Source organism: Thamnophis sirtalis, unplaced genomic scaffold (assembly GCF_051295495.1).
Source record: "Thamnophis sirtalis isolate CommonGarterSnake01/CBP01778 unplaced genomic scaffold, rThaSir2_p1.2 scaffold_9, whole genome shotgun sequence".
Taxonomy (NCBI): Eukaryota; Metazoa; Chordata; class Lepidosauria; order Squamata; family Natricidae; genus Thamnophis; species Thamnophis sirtalis.
The window spans coordinates 77,498,790-77,526,656 of NW_028261389.1; the positions used below are offsets into that span (position 1 = coordinate 77,498,790).

A 27,867-nucleotide genomic window follows, 5' to 3' on the forward strand; every position below is an offset into this window, starting at 1 on the left:
GATGGCTCCCAGAGTGAGCCGATAGACAGAAAAGGGAAGCAGTATGCTCCCTCCCATATTTGGGCATACCAGGGGTTATACATATATATATATATATATATTCAAGTTTGATAACCCTTTTTTCTGGAGAAAAAAATTAAAGTTATTACTGAGTGCTGTTGCTTTTGTTCCTATTGCTTCGGGGAAAAAAAGAAAAATAGCAAACCTTTCGGAAATTAAGAGGGCTGATTCACAGAGCTTGGAGAACAAGCCAAACACTTCATCGGTGTGCAAATGAAACGTCGTTATGGCACTGGAGACGTGAAAAAGAGACGCAGGATTATGGAAGGAAGGAACACGGCGTTGCCATCATAAAAAATAGGACTTTCATGGACAACTACTTTTAGACTTTCTAAAGTGCGACGGGGAGTAAAATCTAAAGGCGGGCCTATTTTTTAAAAAAAGTTGAATTAGTATTTAGACAGTGATGAGTTCTTGCCGGAGACCAAGGCTTTTCAGATAGGAAAAAAATATATATCTGTTTTATTTTTTATTTTTCAAGAATCACTCTCTCGTCGTGGTCCTCTGGCAATTGTAGTTTAGGATCCCTTCTGTGAAACCTAGGCCAGTGCCCCCCTCCCAACCTTTTGGGCACCAGGGACCAGTTCCATTCCCCCCACCATTTATGTGGGGTGTGTGTGGGGTTTTTTCTGTGGCCTGCATCCCACAGATGGGACTTTGCTGGTTTGCATGGACCGGTTTCTGGCATACCACAGCCCGATTCCGGTCAACAGGCCGGGGAGGAGGGAGGGGGGAGGTTGGAGACCCCTGACCTAGATGATATTTGGAGATCCAATTCTGTAGGTGGGGGCCTGTCTGGGAGAGGAATTGATCTCAGCCCAGGTTTCCGAACGTAATTCCATTCTTAATTTCTCCGTGTACGGAAATATGGTTGGCTCACAAAATGGACGTAAAAAATGATTCTGCTTTAGCGAACTCACTAGGGTGCCTCATCATGAATTTATGATACTAACATCGGACACATTTGGTTCTCTTGTTGTTGTTTTTTTTCATTTCCCCCCAAAAAGTGTTAACAGTAGAGACATAGCATGGATTTACAATGTCAATGCTTCAACCCCTGTCTAGATATGCCGAGAACTATTTATTTACAACATTTGAGTTCAGATAAAATATTCTATTTTTTTTTCCACTTTCAACTTTCCCCGTGCAGTTTTTATTTAAGGCGATGTTCCAGTTTATGATTGCTCTAACTTCTTCCAGTTTCTCGATATAAAGTCTGAATTGGAAAAAGAAGAAAAAAGAAGAAGAGAGAAGTCATTCCCGAGGCCTTCATGCAGTGGGAAACGTCAAGAGTAAAGCTACACTGCATGGGGGGGGGTCAACCGTCCCTTTCATATTAATTTTGGTTTCTTCCGTAGCTGCCAAAGTCTCTAAAATGAAACTGGGGACTTCATGGTCACGTTTAGATACTCTCTTATCTTCCACGAACGTATTAAGACGCAGATGCATGTTATGCATGTTGTCGCAGAGTTACACGTTAACGGCTTTTCGTTTCGTTTTGTTTTTCCCGTCATTTCGAGCGGATGAGTTAAAATAAATTAAAATGAGGGGAGGGGGGGGAGGCAGAAATAGAGGGGCTTGTTTCTGCATCCCCGCGGACCGCGAGAAGGCAGCAGTCGCGGATGGCTTATCTGCTCATGGCAGAAGGGGTGGATTTTAAGATCCCGGGTAACTTATCGGAGCCAGGGATTTTCCATGGCCCCGGAGAGACCGTTGCCTTCCGAGCGGTAGGGTTGGGGTTGTGGGTCGGGATGGGGTGGGCGTGTCCCTTCCGTGGGAATTCGCCGGGCTTCCTCTCGGGTTCTTTCAGGCTGTGATCCACGTCACTTCCGTGGGAGCTGCAACTATTGCTACTATACGCCTTGGTAGCACCAATGGAATCCAACTTGACGTGCTCGGTTGACTTCTTCTCCGCCGCCACCGTGACGTAAGGATCCTTTCCTCCAAGGGATCCTCCTCGTTTGCTCTTGGATCTCCCAACCCATTCCTCATTGGTTCCAGCACATCCATGTCCTCTGACACCATCCTCGGCCATTGGGTTGAGTCCTCCTGCCTTAGTTTCCGGCAACGGCCTCCCGCTCTCCGTACTCTTGCCTTCCGAGCTCGTTTTCCGCCATACCTCTTCGTGTTTTGACCTATCTACCTTCTTGGGACTGGCAGGCCGCTCCGTCTGTTCGCCTAACCTTTTCTTCCTGTGGCCGTTGACCGGAAACTCCTTTGGCTTGTTGACGTGATGTTCCCTCTTGATATCCCAAGCTGAGTCTGGGCTTATCTGGCAGGAAGGGTCAGAGGGTTGGGCTAGATGCGATGAAGATAATGGCAGGACAATGTCATCGGGGGAAAGAGTTATTTCCGACAGACCTGGGGAGGTGGCAGCGGGGGCCCTCCAGGAGTTTGGTTCGTCTGTTTGAACGAAGAGAAACAAGGTTAGTTCCAAAATCCCCCCCTGTTGAGTATTCATTACAACACTTAGCGACGGTTCAACAGGAAGCCGCCTCCGTCGTTTTCAAAAGCTTGGTGAAAAGGAGGGAGGAGACACAGCAATTAAGTGAAGTCACGTCAATAGAAATCCCAACCGAGGTAAGGCAATGCCTTGCTCTTCTAGAGCTACATCTCTCAACACGGAGTGGTTCCCCCCCCACTCACAAAAGTTAGCCATGGTGGATCATTGACTCTAAAGGAGGAGGAGGAGGAGGAAGAAGGAGGAGGAGGAAGAGGAAGAGGAGGAGGAGGAGAGGAGGAGGAGGAGGAGAGGAGGAGGAAGAAGGAGGAGGAGGAGGGTTCTCCATCACTGGAGATTTTTGAGAAGAGAAGAGAAATAGGCAATAGAATAGAATAGAATAAAGGGAGGGGGGAGAGGAGGAGAAGGAGGAGGAGAAGGAGAATGTGGGTGCTTCATCACTGAAGGTTTTTGAGAAGAGGAATAGGAATAGGCAATAGAATAGAATAAGGGAGGAGGGAGGAGAAGAAGGAGGAGGAGGAGGAGGGTCACTGGAGGTTTTAGAGAAGAGAAGAGGAATAGGCAATAGAATAGAATAAGGGAGGAGGGAGGAGGAGGAGAAGAAGGAGAAGGAGAATGTGGGTGCTTCACTGAAGGTTTTTGAGAAGAGAAGAGGAATAGGCAATAGAATAGAATAAGGGAGGAGTGGGAGAAGGAGGAGGAGGAGGAGAAGAAGAAGAAGAAGGAGAAGAAGAAGAAGAAGAAGAAGAAGAAGAAGAAGAAGAAGAAGAAGAAGAAGAAGAAGAAGAAGAAGAAGGGTGCTCCATCACTGGAGGTTTTTGAGAAGAGAAGAGGAATAGGCAATAGAATAGAATAGAATAGAATAAGGGAGGAGGGAGGAGGAGGAGAAGGAGGAGAAGAAGGAGAATGTGGATGCTTCACTGAAGGTTTTTGAGAAGAGAAGAGGAATAGGAATAGGCAATAGAATAGAATAAGGGAGGAGTGGGAGAAGGAGAAGGAGGAGGAGGAGGAGGAGGAGGAGAAGAAGAAGAAGAAGAAGAAGAAGAAGAAGAAGAAGAAGAAGAAGAGGAGGAGGAGGAGGAGGAGGAGGAGGAGGAGGAGGAGGAGGAGGAGGAGGAGAGAAATGCTTGGCTTTCATCTTTTGGGCCAATCATATCTGTCCCCTGGCTATCTTTTGGAAGGGGCTTGGCCCACCCAAGGAAAACATTATTGCCAAATTGAATCTCGGTTGGTCACCCGGACCAGAGGTTTACTCTTCCGAGCTTTCAGATGTGTTGGAGCCCCTCATTGGGGAACTTCTCTCTACTGCTATATGTGCTTCGGGCTATTCTGGGAGTCATATTTATGTGGTCATTTCTATTGGGTGGGTTGGTGTGTTGATGGCTGGCTATTGGCTATTGTTTCCTGGTGGTGCCAAGCCCTCAGTTCAGAGGTGGGTTCCTACCGGTTCGCACCTATTCGGTAGAACCGGTTCGTCAAATCTACCAAACCGGTTAGAAGAGGTTCCACCAGTGGACCCGGAAAGCGGGCCACACCTACAGAAGAGGTTCCAAATTTTTTTGAAACCCACCACTGGTCCTTGGATATGACTATTCTACACTATCATGCTCATATTTATTAAACTCAGAGTCTCTGAGAAAGGTAAGGATGACTACTGCGTTTGTGGTGCAATCAGAACATTGCGTGTGTTGAAGTTGTTTTAACGCAAACCAAAGATGGCTTTTACAAAACAAGTTTACATCCTATTCTTATGCATGCCAGTGCTGTGTGTGAGGTAATTTAAGGTGGTTCTGACAAGTGTCGTCGGCATCTTCATATCCGGTCACATGGGCAGCAAGCCACTCCCATCCGGTCACATGGGTGGCATGCCACTCCCACAAAGGAGGCCACACCCACAGAGTAGGTTCGAACAATTTTTGAAACCCACCACTGCCTCAGTTCCTAAGTATTTGATAGGGTGGTGGCAATTCAGCACTCCTGTTGACTGACAAGGGGACCATTTTCCAAGGTTTAATCATTTCCGCAGCTATCTTTGTACTGGCAGTGAAATCCTCTGAAGTCTGCTACCGGTTCGTTGAGTCTGCTGCCTCGCGTGCACAGCGCTAAAAAAGGAACATTTTGAAGCCTTCCAAGTCTGCAAAGGTAAGTAGAACAGCGTGGGGTGGGGGGAGAGATAAATCCGCTGTGTCACACAATTTAGATTAGCTACAAAGCAGGAAATCCGATGATTCTAGCTAATATATATCATGCATCACAGCTGATTGTTCCCAGCTGATTGTTGGAAATACCAGTTCGCCTGAACTGGTAGCATTTTTTTACCACCGGTTCAGGCAAACTGGTAGCATTTCACCCCTGCTTTGTACAAATCTAGAAAATGTTATTAGCATCCTTGCAAAAAAAAAAAGATAGCTGGGGAAGTGATTGAAGCCTGGGAAATGGGCCCCCTTGTCAATCAACAGGAGTGCTGATTTACCTCCAGCTTATCAGGAGTGGGTTACGGCTGCTTCCACTGCTGGTTTGCTTGATGCGCGCCATGCGTGTACTGCATGTGCAGTACTGAAACATGGCTTCTGCGCACGCACAGAAGCAAAAAACAAGATGGCAGTGCCTATGGCGCCACCGATAAAACCAGGGCATGGCAGGACTAGTTACTATCTACTCGGTTGAACTGCTCCAAACTGGTAGGAACCTGTTCTGACCCCCCTCTTTGCTCGTTCACAAACGACAGCCAGACAGAACTTCAAAGGAAATATCTTTATCAGTCCCGGCTCAAGCTGGCTACGAGCCCAAAATAAACATAGATAAAGTCTCTGGCAAAAAGTTACACAGCAAATGCCAAAACAAAACTCTTACAGCAAACCAGGTTTTCAGAAAGCAAATCACTTATCCAAGTGCCTCTGAATCATAAACACCAACTTGAACTGGAACAGAACTGAACTCACGAACAAATGAACGACGAATGACATTGACTTCTGCAACTAAGGCGTGGCACCATAAGTCTTTTATCCACAGGAGGAGAGCCTTAACGAGCCCCAGCTGCTTGTTATCTTCTCCCGGGAGCATCCTGAAACCACTCACTGATAGCAGCTCCAAAGGCTCCTACCGAGCCACAACAGGAACCCACTTCTGGTTTGGCAGCACCAGGAAGCAACAGCTAATTGCCAGCCATCAATAGACCAATCAATGAATAGGAAGGTATTGTGGCCCAGTAGGAGCCGTTGGAGCTGCCGCCAGACTCCGACAGCGAGGGGCCCTATGAGTCAGCTCTGGAGGATGTGGAGGACCCTGGACAGGGTTCCAACTCTGAGCAGGGCACAGAGAGGCTGGTTGGCCACCAGGAGGCGCCTGAGCCTTGGACCAGTGGGGAGGAGACAAGGGAGTGTGAGCCTGAGGTCAGCAGTGAGTTGTTCCTGGATGCCCGGCACCGAAGAGCTAATAGGCGTCAGGAACAGTTGTGCAGTTACAGGAGGTAATTGCACTCAGCTGGTGGTCATTAGGCTCCTCTCCAGACTATAAAAGGACTGCTTGTGCTCACGCCCCTCTTGCAGAAGTCAATGCAGGAACTAATGTCGGAGAACATTATGGTGAGCTTGGCAGGCTGGATTGCTGCCAAGCCTTATCTGTGCTGGATTGCTGCCCAAGCTTGGCTGTGCCGGTTTGCTGCCCAGGACCTGTCTGTCTGTTAATTAACTGCCGTAACTTATCTTTGGCTCGGAGAGTGTGTTGGTGTGGGACGAGGGGGCTCAGAACAGGAAGGCACGACATAAATGCAACTCAGAGAATAACCCAAAGCTCATATTCCAGTAGAGAGAAATTCCCTAAGGATGAGCTCCAGCACGGGTCTGAAAACTCAGAAGATAAAACCCCTGGTCCCGGTGACGGACCCAGATTGGATCGTACAGCATTATCCCGGGACACGATTTTTGGCCTTTATTCGTAAAAGATGAATTAGATCGTTCCTTTCCCTAGGCCAATTTGTAACCCGCAATGCAACACAACATAAAAATGGTGGGCATTGTAGTGAATTCTTAAGGAGGAAGGTCAGAAAGTTGGCCTCACTGCGTAGCTCGGATCATCGGACGGTTATAAAGCAAGACGGCGGGTTAACCATTATGCGACAGAATGGAGCCCACGATCTCAGTTGTAAGAAAGGCAGCATCCAGGACTGAAACATGAGCCCCTCTGTTTCAATCCTCTGGGTGGGTAAGATATTGGAAATATAAATAAATATTTGCAGCACCTTGAACACCATAGATCAGGGGTGTCAAACTCGATTTCATTGAGGGCCACATCAAGATTGTGTTTGATTTTTTTTGGGGGGGGGAGGCAGGGTAGGCGTGGCCAGCTCAACATCACTCATGTCAGGGGTGCAAGTGGTGGCATGAACACTTTGCCAGCAACTCTCCCGAGCTCCATTTTCAGCCACGATGGCTTCTTGCAACCCTCTGCCAGCGAAAATGGAGCTCGGGAGAGTTGTACGCGACCCGTTTTTGCTGGAAGAGGCACTGCGGGCGAGTCCCTCACTGTTTCCAGATCGAAGTACCCCATGGGTTGAATACGGCCCCCGGGTTTGATACCCTTGCCATAATTTATCCTGATTTACACACTCCGAGCTAGTTTTTTAAAAAAATTATAATTGCAGGTTTGGTTCATTGGCCTTTGATGGTCCTTTCGTGTCTCCCTTAAGCCATACACATTTCATTCAAGCCAATAACTTCTGGACAGGGAGAAAATTTGCAAATGGAAGGAGATGGCAAGGGAGACAAAGAGGGTTTGTTGGTTTGACGGAGTACGTCTAGGCCACCTGGAGAAATTATGATTACTTCCTCTTTTCCTCTTTCGCACTGCCCTTTGGAAACGGGAACAGAGATATCATTAAACCCCCTTCGGCTTGAGTTGTTTAACAGTCAGCAATGTTGCTTGTTCAATGAAAGGCAACCAGCAAAAATCAACTAGTCCTCATCGTGCTATCTTTATTCATGACTAGGTGATAATAGCAATAGCAATAGCAATAGCAGTAGACTTATATACCGCTTCATAGGGCTTTCAGCCCTCTCTAAGCGGTTTACAGAGTCAGCATATTGCCCCCAACAATCTGGGTCCTCATTTTACCCACCTCGGAAGGATGGAAGGCTGAGTCAACCCTGAGCCGGTGAGATTTGAACCGCTGACCTGCTGATCTAGCAGTAGCCTGCAGTGCTGCATTTAACCACTGCGCCACCTTGATAACGCAACATTGCCCGAGGATCTATTTATATAGGGGGAAAATGCAGTGGTGAAATCTATTTTTTTTAACTACCGGTTCTGTGCGTGTGGCTCAGTGGGCGTGGCTTGCCAGGGTGGGGTCACGTGACTTGGTGGGTGCGGCTATGTAGTCATGTAACTGGGGGGTCAAAAGACAGAAGCTCACTTTAACAATGTCCTGCTGGAGCAGGGTTGGACTAGATGACCTCCAGGTACCTTCCAGCCCTGGATTATCCCCTGAAGCTGCTTCTAATGCCAAGTTTGTAGTCCTCCCTTCCTCTCCTTTTCCCCTCCCTCCCTCCCTCCCCCTCCCTTTCTTTCTTTCTTTCTTTCTTTCTTTCTTTCTTTCTTTCTTTCTTTCTTTCTTTCTTTCTTTCTCCTTCCTTCCTTCCTTCCTTCCTTCCTTCCTCTTTCTTTCTTTCTTTCTTTCTTTCTCTCTCTCTCTCTCTCTCTTTCTTTCTTTCTTCTTTCTTTCTCAGCACACTCCACCCACCGTTTTTGGCCTAGCAGGCCTCAGGGAAACCTGCTGGGGGCAAAAATGGACCCTCCCCCACCACATTTCTGGAGAACCTGTAGTAAAAAAAAAAAAAAGTTCCAAAGCTCAGATGTGCAATGTGTGGCGTGCGATCGTTGAACCGTTTTTTTAAAAAAGCTTTTAAAAGTATTTTTTACTACCAGTTCGGGCGAACTGGCCCGAACCCGTAGCATTTCACCCTTGGGAAAATACCCAGACCAATCGTAATTTCTAATGTTGGATTTTCCCGCGTACCAGAGGGAGCCCCCTTGTGGAGCATTGTGGCAGCTCCACTGCGCTGTACAGCAGAGCTGAGAAGATATAGGTGGCTCAGCAGGAGCCGTTGGAGCTGCAAACAGACTCCGACAGTGAGGGGCCCTATGAGTCGGCTCTGGAGGATGTGGAGGACCCTGGGTTCAGATTCCGAGCAGGGACCAGAGAGGCTGGTTGGCCACCAGGAGGCGCCTGAGGCATGGAGCAGCGGTGAAAGCCAAAGGGGGTGTGCCCATGACATCAGGCCCTGGAGCAGTGGGGAGGAGCTAAGGGAGTTGGTCCCGGACGCCAGGCAAAGACAGGCAGATAAGCGCCGGAAGCAATTACAGAGACTTAGAAGATAATCGGGCCCAGGTGGTTGTGATTAGGCTCCTCCCAAGACAGTATATAAGAAGAGACTTTGGGAGGAGACCTTTTGCAGGACACAACCGTTTTACTAAAGCTGGAGAAGCTCTTGTGTGTATTTCTTATCTGTGGGAGTCTGGGTTGCTGCCAAAGTCTTGTCTGTGAGTAATTACTGTGAATACATTGGCTAACAGTAACCTTGTTTCGGTGTGATTCACCGTACGGAAGGGGATCAGAACAGGTAGGTAAAGTGCAGGGTGGGCGGGCGGGCGGGCGCACTTGATCGTTGGAGCGAACTGGTTGGGTAACCCCTGGGTAAGATTAGAACTCATGGCCTCCAGGTTTCTAGCTTTCATTGGGGCACCCAACTAGCTTCCTGGGTTTAAATTATCCAGGTGTTGTTTTTTTTAAAAAAAAATTATCCTTTGTTTAAATTAGAACGTTTTAGTGGAGGAAAGAGAGAAGCTTCAAAAATGAGAATGAGAAGAAGCCGGTACCAGGTGTGAAACACACACACACACACACACACACACACACCAGAGGTGGGTTGCAAATCCCAGCGCTACTGCTTTGCATGTGCTTGCATGCGTGACACTTCTGCACTTGCACATCGTTGTGGCCCAGCAGGAGCCGTTGGAGCTGGAGATTTCTTCCAATTCTGTTATTCTCTCTGGTTGTGTGCGTGTGTGTGTGTGTGTACACACCCACACCCACACACACACACACACACACACACACTATATTTTCTGTAATAATTTGAAGTCAATAACCCTGGTTCACATACAAACGTCGTGTCTAAACCGTATCACACATTTTAGCTGGCTCCTGGCCAACAAAATCAAGGGGAGGAAGCCAGATCCACCTATCATCAGCCTGATTCGCTTAACAACTGCACTGATTCGCTTAACAACCTTGGCCAAAAAAAGGCCATAAAAGGGGGGGGGGCACGATTCACTTAACAACACGCCTTGCTCGGCAATGGAAATTTTCATCGCCCTCGTGGTCCCAAGTCAGGCCAAAAACAAGCTTCTTTCTTTAGAGCCACGTGGGAAAAACGATGGAGCGTTATTTCATCCTGGGAACCCTACCGTGGCATCTGATCCAAATTATAACCTTGAGCATTATATGAACCAAGGTAGACAGGCTATTTTAGGCTGAAGGATACAGAAGAAAATGAAGACAGCAGGATCGCTGAAAACCCTGACGTTTCATCGGTTTCCCACCCCACCCTCCTTCTCATGGCAACTCGAGAGCAGGACAGGGATGCTTTGCCGGTTGACAGTAATAGGTGTTTCTTGAGGTGTCCTCCGTGTTCCCTAAGCTTGGCTGTTTTCTTGCAGACGTTTCATTACCCAAACTAGGTAACATCATCAGTGCTAGAGGTGACGATGGGCTAAAACTGATGCTGTCATCTACCGTATCTTTAGGAGTATAAGATGCACTATGATTTTGAAGAGGTTTTTTTTTTTTAGAAAAAGTGTTTGCACTCAGCAGGGCTCCCAAACCCTCTGCTTGCCTTGTTTTTTTTTGCAAAAAGAGGGGGAGGGCCATTTAGAGGCTTTGGGAGGCTTGTAGAGTGCTCCTGGGGCAAAAACGAGCAAAAACGGTCTGTTTTTTTGCTTGATTTTGCCCTCCTCAGCCCACAGGAGCACCCTGGAAGCCTCCTAAAGCCTATGTACAGCCATTTTTGCAAAGGGGGCGGGATTTTGGTAGGCCAAAATAAGACGCACCCAGATTTTCATCCTCTTTTTTTGGGGGGGGGGGAAAGGTGCATCTTATACTCCGAAAAATACAATAGTTTGGCTAATGAAACGTTTGCTAGAAAACAACCCAGCTCAGAGAGCACCAAGGACCCCACAGTAGTCTTCTTCCTCTCCTCCTCCTCTTAGCACTGATGATGTTACCTAGTTTGGGTAATGAAAAGTCTGCTAGAAAACTAGGGGTTCAATCAATTTATTGCAAATTCTGTGCCCAAACCTCCCACCTATTCTCCAAAGCGCTTGGAGGCAGAACAAGATGATGAAAAGAAGGACCAGGGGAGACATGATAGCAGTCTTCTAATATCTCAAGGGTTGCCTCAAAGAAGAGGGAGTCAAGCTATTCTCCAAGGCACCTGAGGGTAGAACAAGAAGCAATGGGTGGAAACTAATGAAGGAGAGAAGCCACCTAGAACTAAGGAGAAATTTCCTGACAGTGAGAACAATTGACCAGTGGAACCACTTGCCTCTAGACATTCCGGGAGCTCTAACATTGGAGACTTTGAAGAAGAAAGTGAACAGCCATTTGTCCAGAGTAGTATAAGGCAGGGGTGTCAAACTTGATATTTTTGCGGCCTGGATCAGAATTCCAATTGTCCTCCAATGGGCCAATGGTGGGGGGAAGAGTTGGTGGGCGCACACTTGATGCATGCATGCGCGGGCCCTACCCCTGCCATCCTGGCACCTCCTGTGTGCAGGATATGCCTGCCGGGATGGTGTGGGTCTGGCTGAAGCAATGCGGGCCAGCTCCTTACCATTTTCAGGACCGCCACGCGGGCTGGTCTGACCATATCACAGGCCGGATCCTGCCTGGGGGTCTTGAGTTTGAAACCCCTTGGTATAAGGGTGCCTACTTATGTTATGGATGCTCCAACACTGGAGGTTTTGAAGAATAGATTGGACTTCTGTTTGTCTGACCTGGTATAAGGCAGGGGTGTCAAACTCAATTTCATCAGGTTTGTGTTTGACCTCAGCGGGGCATGGGGGGCATGGGTGGGGTGCGTGTGAGTGGGGTGGGTGTAGCCAGGGTGGGCGTGGCCAGATTGATCACACGTCTTGGCGGCACCTGTGGTGGCCAAGTGCTAAGGTAGGACTTCCTTCAGATTCTCCCTCCCTCTCATAATCTCCTTCCTTCCTTCCTTCCTTCCTTCCTTCCTTCCTTCCTTCCTTCCTTCCTTCCTTTCTCCTTCCTTCCTTTTTTCCTTCCTTCCTTTCTCCTTCCTTCCTTCCTTTCCTCCTCCTCCTCCTCCTCCTCCTTCCTTCCTTCCTTCCTTCCTTTCTCCTTCCTTCCTTTTTTCCTTCCTTCCTTTCTCCTTCCTTCCTTCCTTCCTTTCCTCCTCCTCCTCCTTCCTTCCTTCCTTCCTTCCTTCCTTCCTTCCTTCCTTCCTTCCTTCCTTCCTTCCTTCCTGATCCTCCTGAGTTTTGTGTTCACTGATGGAGGCACTGCAGGCTGAACCTTTCTTGTTTCCAGGGTGGCCCGGTGGGCCGGATCTGGGCCCCAGGCCTAGAGTTTGACACCCCTGGTATAAGGTCCCTTGCTTGAGCAGCGAGGGGCAGGGGGTTGGACTAGAAGACCTCCAAGGCCCCTTCCAACTCTGTTAGTCTTATATTTTCACGTTTTAGAGCAATATCTACTATTAGAGGAGGCATCATACATGTTACGAGCAAACGGACAAAAGCTCCATTAAAGAAAGCGAAAGAGAAATCTGTCAAAGTATATTAACAAATGGCAGAGATTACACACCGTATCTTTAGGGTGGCCCAGTAAGTAGAAATATGGGGAGCCATGCTTGTCACTTTTCATGCACATGGAGAGACTGGAAGATAACGTTCCTAAAGGAAGGGGAGGAACAGCCTAGGACCAATCATTAGAATTAAGAGAAGCAGTAACATCAAGACATTATTAATCAATTATTATTATTATTATTATTAATCAATTATTATTTACAACAAAACAGCTTTGCATGATTAGAAGAGACATTTATAAGCAAAAGCCAACTTTTTTTTTCTAATACAGAGGCATGCAGGCGATTAATAAAAAGAAAGAGAATTGCAGACACATTTCAGAGACAGATATATATATATACAGGCAGTCCTCGACTTACATCAGCGATTCGGTTGTTAAGTGAATTTGTTTTTTTCCACGGACTTTGCTTCTCCCAGAAAAGGGTGGGGGAGGGTTTCACATGACCCCGGGAACACTTCAACCGCCGTAAATACGAGTCCGTTGCCAAGCGCCTGAATTTTGATCGCGTGACCGTGGGAACCCACGGTCACAAGCGTGAAAAACCTACATCACGTCACTTTCCCCCCCCACTGCTGTTGTAACTTTGAACGGTCACTAAATGAACTGTTGTAAGACGAGGACTACCTGTAGACAGGAGAATGTTCAGATCCTTTCTGCCCCATGATTGCAAACGGATAACCATGGATAATTGTTGGGATTTATTGTTGAGATTTATTTCTATGCAGCAACTACAGTAGTATTCGGCCAACAGATGGCAGTATTTACGAATTTGGATCTATGACCTATCTACGTTCTTTTGTTCTAATAGAGTTTCCTGTTTCCTGTTACAGTATTTAGTTGGGCAGTAAAGCACATGGTGACTGTGCTCTTTGTTTGCTCTGGGTGGTGTTTTATCTAATCAGAATTTCGAACGATAATCTTCCTAGTTTCTTATGGCTATTTGAGATCTTACCAGCTATTTTAGATCTCTGGAAGATTAACTGCTCTCGATGGAATCTATATTTCACCTCTTTTGAGGTTCATGGGCTTCACGAGCATCTTCGTTTGCTGAATTTTGAATACCAGAAGCTTTTCTCGTGGCCAGCTCAGTCCTTGTATCTTGACACGGAAAAGCCCACATCAAATGACTTTTAATTCCTCAGTTTTGCCTGTTTAGTTCCTTCGAAATTGGAGCCGGTGGAAGAGATGGCCTTTCTTGACTAGAACAGGGATTCTAATGTTTATTGTCACGGAGAATTTGACTTTCCGAGGGACCCTTTTTTAATACTTCTTTTCATGGCAGCCTGTCAAGTTTGTTTTCCTTGTGGCACAATATACTGCCTTTTAAAACTCCATCTAAATGTCATTTTATAGAAACAAAGAGCAACCCAACCCACTAGGGATTCCCACACTTCTCGACAGATATTAGTATTCTTAATCCTGCTTTGAACACTTGAGGCAATTATGTGTGGACTTCAAATGCATTTCTTTCCCTGACTATCTTGTCTGCCTGCCTGTCTGTCTGACTCTGTCTCTCTCTCTCTCTCTTTCTGTGTCACTTTCTGTCTCTCTCTCTGTCTCTCTCTGTGTGTCTTTCTCTCTCTCTTTCTCTGTCTGTCTCTCTTTCTCTCTCTGTCTTTCTCTGTCTCTCTGTCTCTCTCTTTCTCTCTCTGTCTTTCTCTGTCTCTCTGTCTCTGTCTTTTTCTCTGTCTCTGTGTCTCTCTCTGTGTCTTTCTCTCTCTGTGTCTCTGTCTCCCCCTGCCTCCCTCTGTCTCTGTCTTTCTCTCTCTCTCTGTCTCTCTCCGTCTTTCTCTCTCTCTGTCTTTCTCTCTCTCTCTTTCTCTCTCTCTCTTTCTCTCTGTCTTTTTCTCTCTGTCTTTCTCTCTCTGTGTGTCTCTCTGTCTCTGCCTCCCCCTGCCTCCCTCTGTCTCTGTCTTTCTCTCTCTCTCTCTGTCTCTCTCCATCTTTCTCTCTCTGTCTTTCTTTCTCTCTCTCTCTCTGTCTGTCTTTTTCTCTCTGTCTTTCTCTCTCTGTGTGTCTCTCTGTCTCACTCTTTTTTCTCTGTCTTTCTCTCTCTCTGTCTTTCTTTCTCTCTCTCTCTTTCTCTGTCTTTTTCTCTCTGTCTTTCTCTCTCTGTGTGTCTCTCTGTCTCTCTGTCTCTCTCTCACTCTTTTTCTCTCTCTGTCTTTCTCTCTCTCTGTCTGTCTGTCTCTCTCTGTCTCTGTCTTTCTCTCTCTGTCTTTTTCTCTCTGTCTTTCTCTCTCCCTGTCTCTCTCTCTCTTTTCTCTCTCTGTCTTTCTCTCTCTCTCTCTCTGTCTTTCTCTCTCTCTTTTTCTCTCTCTGTCTCTCTCTGTCTCTGTCTCTCTCTGTTTTTCTCTGTCTCTGTCTCTCTGTCTCTCCCTTTCTCTGTGCTTGAATGAGTTTTTAATGACTTCATTCCTTCTGATTCTCTTCTCCCTTTCTGTAATGTAATAAACTCAGATGAATGCATGTTATTGTTTTGTTGAACAATGGTATAATAATAAACTCGGATTACTTTCTGTTTTTTTTTTTAAATCTCATCAGTCCTAAGAGCCTTTTTAATTAGGGTATTTTGGAATAGAGAGATGGACAGCTTAACTCATCTATGTGTTTACCCTTAATTCTGTTGCTTCTTTCTTAAGTAGCCACCGAGACAGCGGTCACATAAAAATGCAAATTATTGTGGAAGTTTTCATGTCACTGTTCTTTGCACACAACTGTGCATCTCTTTTTTTTTATAAAACAAACTCATCAGAAGAAAAATACCACCAAAATAAAATCTTGTTTGAATTACCTCAGTCCCTGGTTAATGCTACCAGGAACAAAATACGCTTCTTAAAGCTTTTTAGCTGTCGTTTATGTAGACATCTGTTTTTAACCTACTGGGATATAATGGAGGTTTAAAAGAGGATTTCTATGTACAGGAAGTCCTCAACGTACGACCAAAATTTCCATTGCTAAGTGAAACATTTATTAAGTGAGTTTTGCCATAATTTAAGATTTGTTATCTTCTGACAAGCAAAATCAGCGGGGAGGCCAGGTTCACTTAAAAACCGTGTTCCTCATTTAACAACCTCCTAAGAGCCTTTTTAATTAGGGTATTTTGGAATAGAGAGATGGACAGCTTAACTCATTAACTCACTTTTTGCAAGAAAAAAGTCACTTAACGTCTCACGTAGCAACAGAAATGTTAGACTCGGATGTGGTCGTAAGTCAAGGAGAGTCTGTATTCACAATCTACTTCTTTTCTTTCTGCGAGTTAACGATTGCAAGAAAGCTATTTGAAAATGTGAAATTTTATCCAAAGCAATAAGCTTTTTTCCTTAAAATTTCCCTCTGGAAAAAAAAAATATCTGCCCTTATTCCTTGAAACAGGACAAAACAAGACCAACGATTAACATTTTAGCATGCACAGATTAACACACAGAAGGAGAAACTGACATTATTCCATGCGTCACACCACAGAAAAAACGACAGGTTCCAAATGAATATTTTTTCTTTCTTTCTGCATTTTAGGCGTTCAAGATCAACACGAAACATTTCCAAAGGGTTCTATATCGGGATAACAGCATACCGTGCCCCAATCTCGTTTTCTTTATAAAGGTGTATTCCTACTCCCCTTCCCATTAAAAGCCAGAGCAATTAAAACCAAATATTTTTTCTAAGAAATCTCTCGGGAAAGAAAAACCAACAAAAATAAGAGGGGAAAAATCTAGCAAGTTCCAAAAACAAGCATCGAAAGAGAAATAAAATAGACATTGTGGAAACCTCTGCGGATGAAAACATTCTCAAGATATTTGATTGTAGAAAGGAGTTATGTCAGGAACCAATTAACCGCCCCCCCCCCCAAATAAATTTATAGGCAATATATGCACATGCCTGTTTTTTTGGCAGTTTTGGGGGCTGTTTTCAGGCCATTTTCAGGCTGATTTTATGCTGATTTCAGGCCAATTTTGGCCCGAGAAACGGGCCCGAAAACGGCCGAAAATCCATCTAAAAACGGCCAGAAACCTGCCTGAAAATGCCCTAAAAATGGTGTGGTTTTTTTGCCATTTTCCGGGCTCCTTTCAGGTCATTTTTTAAATCCAGTTTCAGGCTGTTTCCAGGCCATTTTCAGGCTGATTTGAGGCCAATTTTGGCCTGAAAAAAGGCCAAAAAAAACCACCTGGGTTTTTTGCTGTTTTCTGAGCTGTTTTCAGGCTGTTTTTTGATCCAGTTTCAGGTCTCTTTCAGGCTGTTTTGGGGGACATTTTTGGGCCATTTTCAGGTTAATTTGAAGCCATTTTTGGTCTGGAAAAAGGCTGAAAAACCACCTGGAAATGGCCAAAAACCTTCCTGTTTTTTGGCTGTTTCCTGGGCTGTTTTTTGAGCCAGTTTCATTCCTTTTTCATGCTGTTTTGGGAGCCATTTTGGGGCCATTTTCAGGTTAATTTGAGGCCAATTTTGGCCTGAAAAGGGCTGAAAAACCACCTGGAGATGGCCAAAAACCTGCCTGTTTTTTGGCTGTTTCCTGGGCTGTTTTTTGAACCAGTTTCCGTCCGTTTTTCAGGCTGTTTTGGGGGGCCATTTTCAAGCTGGCTTCTGGCACTCCGGCACCTGTGAAGCAGGGGTGGGTTTCAACCGGTTCGCGGCGGTCCCTGCGAACCGGTTGGTCGCCGAACTCAGAAGTAAGTAACTTCCGGGAACGGCGAAGGGTGCGCCCACCCGCCCATGGTCCTTACCCGGTTTTGACGAGTTCTGCGCTTCCACGCATGCGCAGGATGCATACAGCACCTGCGCGATCGTCCAGGAGCAGCTAGAGCATCGCGCAGACGCTAGTACGCATGCGCGCACAGCGCGCGTGCACGAGGACGCCGCCGCCCCCGTTCCAACCGAACCGGTTGGAACGGGGCGAGAAACCCACCCCTGCTGTGAAGACATGCTGAAAACCAGAAGGGCAGCTGGTGAAGGCACGTGTGCCCACATGCACGGGTGCCACAGGTTCAACATCACGGGTGTAGGGTCTCCTGCTTGGGTGGGGGTGGGTGGGACTAGATGACCTACAAGGACCCTTCCAACTCTTGTTAATCTGTTAATCCTCTGCAATGTTGTATTTCATGGCAATTTGGTAGGCAGGAGTGTCCAATTGAGAGGCCTTGTAATTGTATTTATTTGGCCAAACTTCATGTACGGAAACATGTCAGCAAGAATAATATTGCACCAGTCTGATATAATAGTATATGTAATCCTCAAATTACAATCACTTTTTAGTGACCATTATAACAGCATTGAAAAAAGTAACTTATACCCGTTTTTCACACTTACGACCATTATGGCATCCTCATGGTCACATGATCAAAATTTGGATGCTTAGCTCACATTTATGACCGTTTCACTGTCCAGGGGTCGTGTGATCCCCTTTTGCGACCTTCTGACAAGCAGGATTCACTTAACAACCGTGTTAAATTAACTATTGCAGTGATTCACTTAACTGGGGCCAGAAAGGGCGTAAAACGGGCCAAAACTCACTTAACAATGGTCTCAGCAATAGACATGTTGGTCGTTGAGGACTACCTGTAGCGATGTATACTATAGGGAGTAGGGTGGATAGGAGTTGGGTCCAGACGTCAGTGGGGTTACAAATGGATCTTTCTTCTACCACATCCATATAATTTTTTTTCCCCTCAGGGGATGAAAGAATGTTCTAGAAGGACTACGTCTTTCTGGAACGTTCCTTCAGGACGGAGACAAAGAGGAAACTCCACTACACAAACAAACATCTCCCCCTTTTTTTTTCAGTGTTACTTCCATGTTACGCCAAACACAATGCAGGTAGTGTGAAAGGTAAGGGCCACTAAATCGACAACCTCCACCCCCACCACAACGACAGCCATAATAAAAGAAGTGGAAACCCACCATATTCTGGGACCTGCCCGGTTCCACGTTTTAGTAACAACCGTACTCTTCGTCCACCGGATTTGATGAGTTCTATTGCTCTGGTGTGGGTCATGTCTCTCGTAGTTTCCCCGTTGATTTCAATAATCTGATCTCCCACCTGCCGGGTTGGAAAAAATAAGGGGACCAAATTACACCTTGTAGACACAACGCTTCACACGGGAGCATCACGGCGATCAATTCACACACTACTCCGTTCGATAAATCTGGACTTTCGACCTCCTGTTTAACGAAGGACGGATCTACAGTCAGATCTCAGGAATGTCTATCTTCTCCTCCTGGTCTTTCTGATGATGACGGCAAGCAGTCCTCGACTTACAACAATTCACTTAGTGACTAATGAAAGTTACAACGACGCCGAAAAAAGTGACTTGGACTGTGTATGCCGTATGTTTTAGAGTATAAGACGCACCTTTTTCCCCTCAAAAAAGAGACTGAAAATCTGGGTGCGTTTTATACACTGAATACAGCATTTTTGGTCTCCCAAAACCCCGCTCCCTTTGCAAAAATGGCTGTGCATAGCCTTTAGGAGGCTTACAGAGTGCTCCTGGGGGTTGGGGAGGGCAGAAATGAGCAAAATATTGGCCATTTTTTTGCTTAATTTTGCCCCTAGGCCCCCAGGAGTACTGTATAAGCCTCCTAAAGGCTATGCATGCCCTTTTGTTTGACAAAAATGGGCCGTTTTTTGCTTCTTTTAGGAGGCCCCACCCCCCAGGAGCACTCTACAAGCCTCCTAAAGGCTATTCATGCCCCTTTTTTGGAAAAAAAAATGGGCCCGTTTTTGGCAAAAAGCGGGCCTTTTTTGGGAGGTCTGCAGAATGCAAAAACCTTTTTTTAAAAATTTTCCTCTTCAAAATCTTGGTGCGTCTTATACTCCAGTGCGTCTTATACTTCAAAAAATACGGTATAGTTTGCTTCTCTTCTGCCCTAAATAATAATAAATAAAAATCTGTCTTTCCAATAGGCTTGAGAGGACAAAAACAGACCGGTGATTTTTCGCATCCCAGTAAATATTTTCAGTCGGATGTCCCTGGTTTACCTCTGAGGTTTCAAAACAATTATACGAGCTTTGTTTAAACCAAGGATGTCACATGTCATTCCTGAATGCGCAAAGTTCGGTCAATCAAGAAAATTCATTCCAGGTGGACTATTTTCCCTGCCAGGTCAGAACGAAACATAATTATATGCATGGGCTTTCAGCCTTTGTTAAGTGGCAACTTTTAATGATCAAAATAGCCTCTGATTGTGCACCGGGGTACCATTGTCTGCCAACTTAATGCACTTCCATAATTAAAGCTCCTGGAAGAGACTAATTGCCTGGCAACAAAAAAAATGACACCGTCTTTCTAAATGTGGATTGTTGTTTCTAGACAAATTGTTTGGTTATCTTTTCCTTCCCCATCCTTCCTGCTGACGGAAAGATACCGCATGCGAACTTGTGGCGTTCTCTGCTCACATCCAGCATCATAACTAAAACTAGTCATAAGTTACCTTCTCAGGGTTAACTTAGCATAGGTTTTATGACCCACCTCTAACACTACTTCCCTGAAAGTTTTGCTACTCTGCCATGATGAGATGGGAAATGCATTAATTGTTACTGTTTTGGATAGGAAAACAGTGGTGAGGACAGCAAAAAAGATGATTGGAAATTCACTTCCTTCTATCCAAGATGTTTGACCAGGATTGTCAGGGACGTTACATAGCCTCTCCATGATCGGTTTTCTTTCTTACCTTCTGGGAGGCGGCTTTGTGGTAGCTGAAGCCGAACACATAAAATCTGGAGTAGCTTTGTACCAATAGTTCCAACCTTGTTAACTCTCAAGATTCTTTTTTCCGGTTATATATTGATATTCTTTTGAGAGTGGGCATCAGAATTTCATTTTTTTAATGGTGCCAGTGTGTTCACAGAAAAAAGTGACGACAAAGGTTATCTCATCTCATCTTACCTTACCTCGCCTTATCTTATCATCTTGTCCTATCCTATCCTGTCCATCCTCCTGCATTCTGTTCTATTCTGTTCTATTCTGTTCTATTCTGTTCTATTCTGTTCTATTCTGTTCTATTCTGTTCTATTCTGTTCTATTCTGTTCTATTCTGTTCTATTCTGTTCTATTCTGTTCTATTCTGTTCTATTCTGTTCTATTCCTATTCCTATTCCATTCCTATTCTATTCTATTCTATTCTATTCTACTGTATTCTATTCTATTAATTCTTTTCTACTTCATTGTTCTATTCTATTCCATTGTTCTATTCCATTGTTCTATTCCATTATTCTATTCTACTCTATTCTATTCTATTCTACTCTACTCTATTTCATTGTTCTATTCTATTCTATTCTACTCTACTCTACTCTATTTCATTGTTCTATTCTATTGTGTTCTATTCTATTCTAATTCTATTCTATTCTACCCTACCCTACCCCAATTATCCTATCCTATCCTATCCTATCCTATCCTATCCTATCCTATCCTATCCTATCCTATCCTATCCTATCCTATCCTCCTGCATTCTATTATGTTCTATTCCTATTCCTATTCCATTCCTATTCTATTCTATTAATTCTTTTCTACTTCATTGTTCTATTCTATTCTACTCCATTGTTCTATTCTATTCTATTCTATTCCATTCTAATTCTATTCTATTCCATTCTAATTCTATTCTATTCCATTCTAATTCTAATTCTATTCTAATTCTATTCTATTCTATTCTACCCTACCCTACCCTATTCTAATTCTATTCCACCCCACCCCACCCCATTTATCCTATTCTCCCTTTCCTATCCTATCCTATCCTATCCTATCCTATCCTATCCTATCCTATCCTATCCTATCCTATCCTATCCTATCCTATCCTATCCTATCCTATGAAACATCAGGCCAGCATGATGTTTCGGTCTGGTCTACCCAATGTGAAGAGGAAACCCGCTAGCAGTTTGCGGAGTGGCATCAACCTGGCCACACCCACCCAGTCGGCCATGCCCGCCCGGCCCCCTGAGGTCAACTTCAGCCCTGATGCAGCTCTCAGTGCAATTGAGTTGGATACCCCTGGCCTTCACGATTTCAGATAAATGGCCGTCCAGTCTCTTTTTGAAAGCCTCCAGTGATGAAGCCCCCACAGCCCCAGGAGGTTAAGCTGTCCTCTCATTCTGCATAGTCTAGAGAAATGGTTGACTTCATTTTAAATAAATCTGGGTGACTCCGTCATCCGATTGGTCCTGAATCAAGTGAATGCTCTTGAAATTGTAAGGCACCAATATATATATATCTTTAGCTGGGCCGTCTCAATTATGTAAAAGGATAAAACAATATGCCTTTTGATCTACAGTCTTCTGTTGACAGAAGGCTTACATCACGATTCTTGATGGCTCTTTATTTTACGACTCGCAATTTTCTTCAAATACATATTCCATAAATGTTTGCATAACGTACCAAATAAGCTATGCTAATTCATTCCGCAGAGGAGAGAGAAAAAAAAACAATGTATGTACTCTTATAGATAATTCAGACTTAACCTCATAAATTTAACATTATCATATATTTTTTTTAAAAAAAGTTGAATTCGATCTGATTAAAGCGGAGATTAATAGCCTGGCGTTTCTTTTTTTGGAGGTTATTTTCCATGAATTATGAAGAGCTGACTTGCAGGTTTTAAAAGATAAAATTAATCATAAGTGTAAAAAGAAAAAAAAGTCCTTTCCTTCCTGTTAACGTTTCTTTAACTATGAGAGCTGAATTGTTTTGAAAATAGGCTACATAATAGAGCCCCCCATTTGTTTCTTATTAAGATAAAATAAAATATGTAGCGGAAATCAATTCAAGTACCCTCAAGAAAACACGTTCTACTTTATCTATTATTTCACATCTGTCTTCCTGCAATTTAATACATTATGTTACTAGAGTTTTAGGTTTCCAAGCCATCAAAAACGAATCCCTGTTTTATTAAAAGTGGCTAAAGAAGAATGCAGTAGAGATTTAGTGTCATGTCCTCCGAATGCTTTAGAATTAAAAACAAGGACCAAATACTTGGCAACTGGAGCTAAGATGATGAGAAAGAAATTCCGCTTTAAATTCAGAATGCAGCCCATACGAAACCTTAACAAAAATTACTGGAACCTAGAGTGAATGCCTAATTAACATTTAGTGCGCTAATTATTTTTTTGTTTAGTTATAATAGAATAACAGAGTTTGCAAGGGAGACCTCGGAGGTCCAAACTATCAAAAGATGGGATAAGATAAGAAATGGCTGGCAATAAAAGTTAAGGCTTAATATAACAGAGTTGTAAGGGAACTTGGAGGTCTTCTAGTCCAACCCTCTGCTCAAGCAGGAGACCATATACCGTTCCAGACAAATGGCTGTCCAATCGATTCTTAAAAACTTCCAATGATGGGGCACCCATAACTTCTGAAGGCAAATCATTCTGAAGGCAATCAGAGCCGAGGTGGCGCAGTGGTTAAATGCAGCACTGCAGGCTACTGCTAGATCAGCAGTTCAGCGGTTCAAATCTCACCGGCTCAGGGTTGACTCAGCCTTCCATCCTTCCGAGGTGGGTAAAATGAGGACCCAGATTGTTGGGGGCAATATGCTGACTCTCTGTAAACCGCTTAGAGAGGGCTGAAAGGCCTATGAAGCGGTATATAAGTCTACTGCTATTGCTATTGCTATTCCATTGATTAATTGTTCTAACTGTCAGGAAATTTCTCCTAGGTTGCTTCTCTCCTTGATGAGTTTCTACCCATAGCTTCTTGTCCTGCCCTCAGGTGCTTTGGAGAATAGCTTGACTCCCTCTTCTTTGTGGCAGCCCCTGAGATATAAGAAGACTCCTATCATGTCACCCTTAGTCCTTCTTTTCAATTGGACTAAAGATAAAAAAGTAAAGGTTCCCCTCGCATATATGTGCTAGTTGTTCCTGACTCTAGGGGGCAGTGCTCATCTCTGTTTCTAAGCCGAAGAGCCAGCGCTGTCCGAAGACGTCTCCATGGTCATGTGGACGGCATGACTAAATGCTGAAGGCGCACGGAACGCTGTTACCTTCCCACCAAAGGTGGTCCCTATTTTTCTACTTGCATTTTTACATGCTTTCAAAGTAGGTTGGCAGTAGCTGGGACAAGTAATGGGAGCTCACTCCATTACGCAGTGCTAGGGATTCGAACCGCCGAACTGCCAAGCTTTCTGATCGACAAGCTCAGCATCTTAGCCCTTGAACCACCACATCCCCTCTTCATTAAACTAGACATTCCTTCAATTATAAAACATAATTCCCCCAAATTGATCAGCCCCTATCTTGGTTACTAGGGATCTGAACACCCAAATACAGAAGTGATACTCTCAGAACAGTTGTGGCCAAATAGCAATAGCAATAGCGTGGATTGGTGGTGGTGGTGGGTGTGCGGGTCATGTGACTGGGAGGACATGACCAATTTTAAAAAAAAACTTTTTAAAGCATTTTTTAACTACCGGTTTTCCAGAAGCGGTAGTTAACAATACTTTAAAAAGTAAAGAAAAAAAGTTCCGATGATTGGGCGGATCAGCTGATTGTCACGCAGCTGATCGTCGGAACTTTAAAAAAAAACTTTTTAAAGCATTTTTTAAAGTGCCAGTTTGACCACTAGTTATGAAATGCTTAAAAAAGTAAAAAAGAAGTTTAATTTTAAAAGTTTAATTCTAATCCCTTCAACTGTTCGAACACATTTGTGAAATGTTTATTTATGTTTATCTATAATACCAGCATTGATGTCAGGCCTGTAATTATATTCCTTTTAGAATTTTGGCCTGCCACACTTTCTCTTATTTCATTATGCTGTTTCATTAGTATAGTTGATGGGAGGGGGGAATAGACAGGAGTAGGATAGTGGAATGTATTGTTTTCATTCTTTACTAGAAGCCAAGGTCATCTTTTGTCTCTGCACTTTTACACCTGACCGGAAGAAGCTGGGTGTGGATGCCAGCGTGGAAGAAGAAGATTGGACCATGTGATGGATTGTGGGTGTGAGGACAAGATCATGAACTTTTAATTGGGTGGGATTCTGATGTAATTTCCAGAATTGGGATTTCATAACACAGATGTGCTAAGATGTCTGATTTATTAAATTGGAACTTTAAGGATCATTTTGCCTTGGACTCTGATTTAATTCTACATGATACTTGGAACTCTGACATTTGATACTCTACCCTGGCCTATTTAGTGAGAGAGAAGCTTAATTTTGCTCAGTGCCCGTGATCTGTTAGCATTTGCCCCTTGAAGTCGCCTTACCCTCATTCGTCCGTTTCTTATTGCTGGGCCGTCTTCTGCCAATCTCAAGACATAGAGGTCCATTTTGTATTCTCTCCCACCACGAATGCTGAATCCAAACCCTTTGGCTCCCTTTTCCAAGTCCACAGTAAAATAATCAAAATCCTAGACAAACCAAGGGAGGGAAGAAAAATCAACAAGTTTAAGAAACGGTAGCATTATTATTATTATTATTATTTTTTACCAAGATCAATGCTTTTAGTGTATTAAGAGATACGGACTCAGATTAAGTGACCTCTTTCTATCACAATGCTTAATTCAAATATTCACCAGGTGGTTTTATCTTTTTGTTTTAAATGATCGTATGGATCTCATTAAGAGTGCAGTAGTAGGCTAATTCTGCCGATGGCCAGGTGTTCGATCCTGACCGGCTCCAGGTTGATTCAGCCTTCCATCCTTCCAAGGTGGGTAAAATGAGGACCCAGATTATTAGGGGCAAAAGGCTGACTCTGTAAACCACTTAGAGAGGGCTGTAAAAGCACTGTGAAGCGATATATAAGTCTAGGTGTTATTGCTGTTGCCCTATCATCTATCTCACTCCATCTCTCTCTCTCCTTCTCATCTATCTATCTATCATCTATCTATCCACCTACCTACCTATCTATGATTGACTTTTCTGATGGACAAGCTCAACATTTTAGCCACTGAGCCACCACGTATCTATATCTATGTCTATACCTCTGTCTGTCTGTCTGTCTGTCTGTCTGTCTGTCTGTCTGTCTGTCTGTCTGTCTATCTATCTATCTATCTATCTACCTACCTACCTACCTACCTACCTACCTACCTACCTACCTACCTACCTACCTACCTACCTACCTATCTATCTATCTATCTATCTATCTATCTATCTATCTATCTATCTATATCATCTATCTATCATCTATCTATCTATCTATCTATCTATCTATCTATCATCTATCTATCTATCTATCTATCTATCTATCTATCTATCTATCTATCTATCTATCTATCTATCTATCTACCTACCTACCTACCTACCTACCTACCTACCTACCTACCTGTACCTGTACCTGTACCTGTACCTGTACCTGTACCTGTACCTGTACCTATACCTATACCTATACCTATACCTATAATCTCTCTCTCTCTCTCTCTCTCTCTCTCTCTCTCTCTCTCTCTCTCTCTATCTATCTATCTATCTATCTATCATCTATCTATCTATCATCTATCTATCTATCATCTATCATCTATCTAATCTATCATCTATCACAATGCTTAATTCAAATATTCACCAGGTGGGGTTTTTTTTGTTTTAAAGGATCGTATGGATCTCATTAAGAACGCAGTAGTAGGCTAATTCTGCTGACTGCCAGCAGTTCGATTCTCACCACCTCAAGGTTAACTCAGCCTTCCATCCCTTCCGAGGTGGGTAAAATGAGGACCCAGATTGCTGGGGCAACATGGCGACTCTGTAAACCGCTTAGAGAGGGCTGTAAAAGCACTGTAAAGCGGTATATAAGGGCTATTGCCATAGCCATATGCTTAGTGTAAACTAAGTGTTTACACTTAGTTTACACTAAGTGTTGTCCTCCTCAGCTAAGTTGGGTGAATGGCTAAGGCATCACCCTAGATACCAGGAGATCTTGCTTGGTGTTGCCTGGCACACAAAGCCAGCTCATGCGCCGAAGCGCCAAGAACACGAAGATTAGCATGCACACTGGCCCCTTGGCCTTCGGGTTTCCGGTGCGTGCATGTATCCAGCCAGCTGTTTTCCTGCGCACCGGAACGGCGGAAAAACGGAGCCCAGCTGGTGATGGCGTGTGCGCCCACAGCGAGGGACTCTGTGGGCCATACGTTGGCCCTCATGGCTCCATGCTTATGAAATCTGTGTCTTCTCGGAATGCGTCTCAGGATAAGGCTGCTGGAGTTGGTGAGCACGTCGGAATCTGGCCATCCATGCAATTGATGTGCGGAGAACGTCTGTTTCGACAGTTCAAACAGCAACGTAAATAGAAGCTGCTAAACCAACAGTCCTTTTTTATTTGCCCGAGCTCCTTTGTGGGTTTTTAAAATGATTTCCTAATTACCGAAGGAATTGATCTGTAAAAGAGGGGGAGGAAATGGCAATATTGACACAGTCCCTCCATAGAGTTTATATTTAGCCAGTCTGCTGGTTGGAGCTGCTTAGATTATCCATGCGTAAAAGTGACTCTCTTGTCCTCGCGCTGAGACAAAGGACATGGCTCCTCTCCAAAGAACAAGGGCAGGCATCACTGTAGTGGGATTCGGCTCCACCAGCTATTCCTTAGCTGATCAGGGAAGGTGTGTCTGTAAACGCAGAAGGGTTCTGGCGCTTGCTTTCACAGGCATCAACACAAAGAGGGGGGGGGGAAACAGTATCGCAGGCTGACTCACTGCCCACGGCCAGGTGTTCGATCCAGACGGGCTTGAGGTTCACTCAGCCTTCCATCCTTCCGAGGTGGGTAAAATGAGGACCCAGATTGTTGGGGGACAAGAGGCTGACTCTATAAACCTCTTAGAGAGGGCTGTGAAACACTATGAAGGGGTATATAAGTCTAGGTGTTATTGCTGTTGCTCTATCATCTATCTTACTCCATCTCTCTCACTTTCTCATCTATCTATCTATCTATCTATCTATCTATCTATCTATCTATCTATCTATCTATCTTTCATCTATCTATCTATCTATCTATCTATCTATCTATCTATCTATCTATCTATCCACCTACCTACCTATCTATAATTGACTTTTCTGATGGACAAGCTCAACATTTTAGCCACTGAGCCACCACGTGTCTATATCTATGTCTATGTCTATGTCTACACCTATACATCTATCTATCTATCATCTATCTATCTATCTATCTATCTATCTATCTATCTATCTATCTATCTATCTATCTATCTATCTATCATCTATCTATCTATCATCTATCTATCTATCTATCTATCTATCATCATCTATCTATCATCTACCTACCTACCTACCTACCTACCTATCACTATCACTATCTCTCTCTCTCTCTCTCTCTCTCTATCATCTATCTATCTATCTATCTATCTATCTATCTATCTATCTATCTATCTATCTATCATCTATCTATCTATCTATCTATCTATCTATCTATCATCTATCTATCTATCTATCTATCTATCTATCTATCTATCATCTATCTATCTATCTATCTATCTATCTATCTATCTATCTATCTATCTATCTATCATCTATCTATCTATCATCTATCTATCTATCTATCTATC

The 27,867-nt window shown here is 44.1% G+C and overlaps 1 protein-coding gene across 1 annotated transcript in view; it reads right to left on the minus strand.

Moving 5' to 3' along the window:
* MAGI2 (membrane associated guanylate kinase, WW and PDZ domain containing 2) overlaps window positions 1-27,867 on the minus strand; it is a gene marked incomplete in the record, with an annotated part of 526,586 nt that overhangs the window by 40 nt on the left and 498,679 nt on the right. The window contains 1 exon segment of the mRNA XM_087722353.1: window positions 1-2,463. This exon segment is cut by the window's left edge and continues 40 nt beyond it. Coding sequence (XP_087578479.1) covers window positions 1,688-2,463 — 776 coding nt within the window.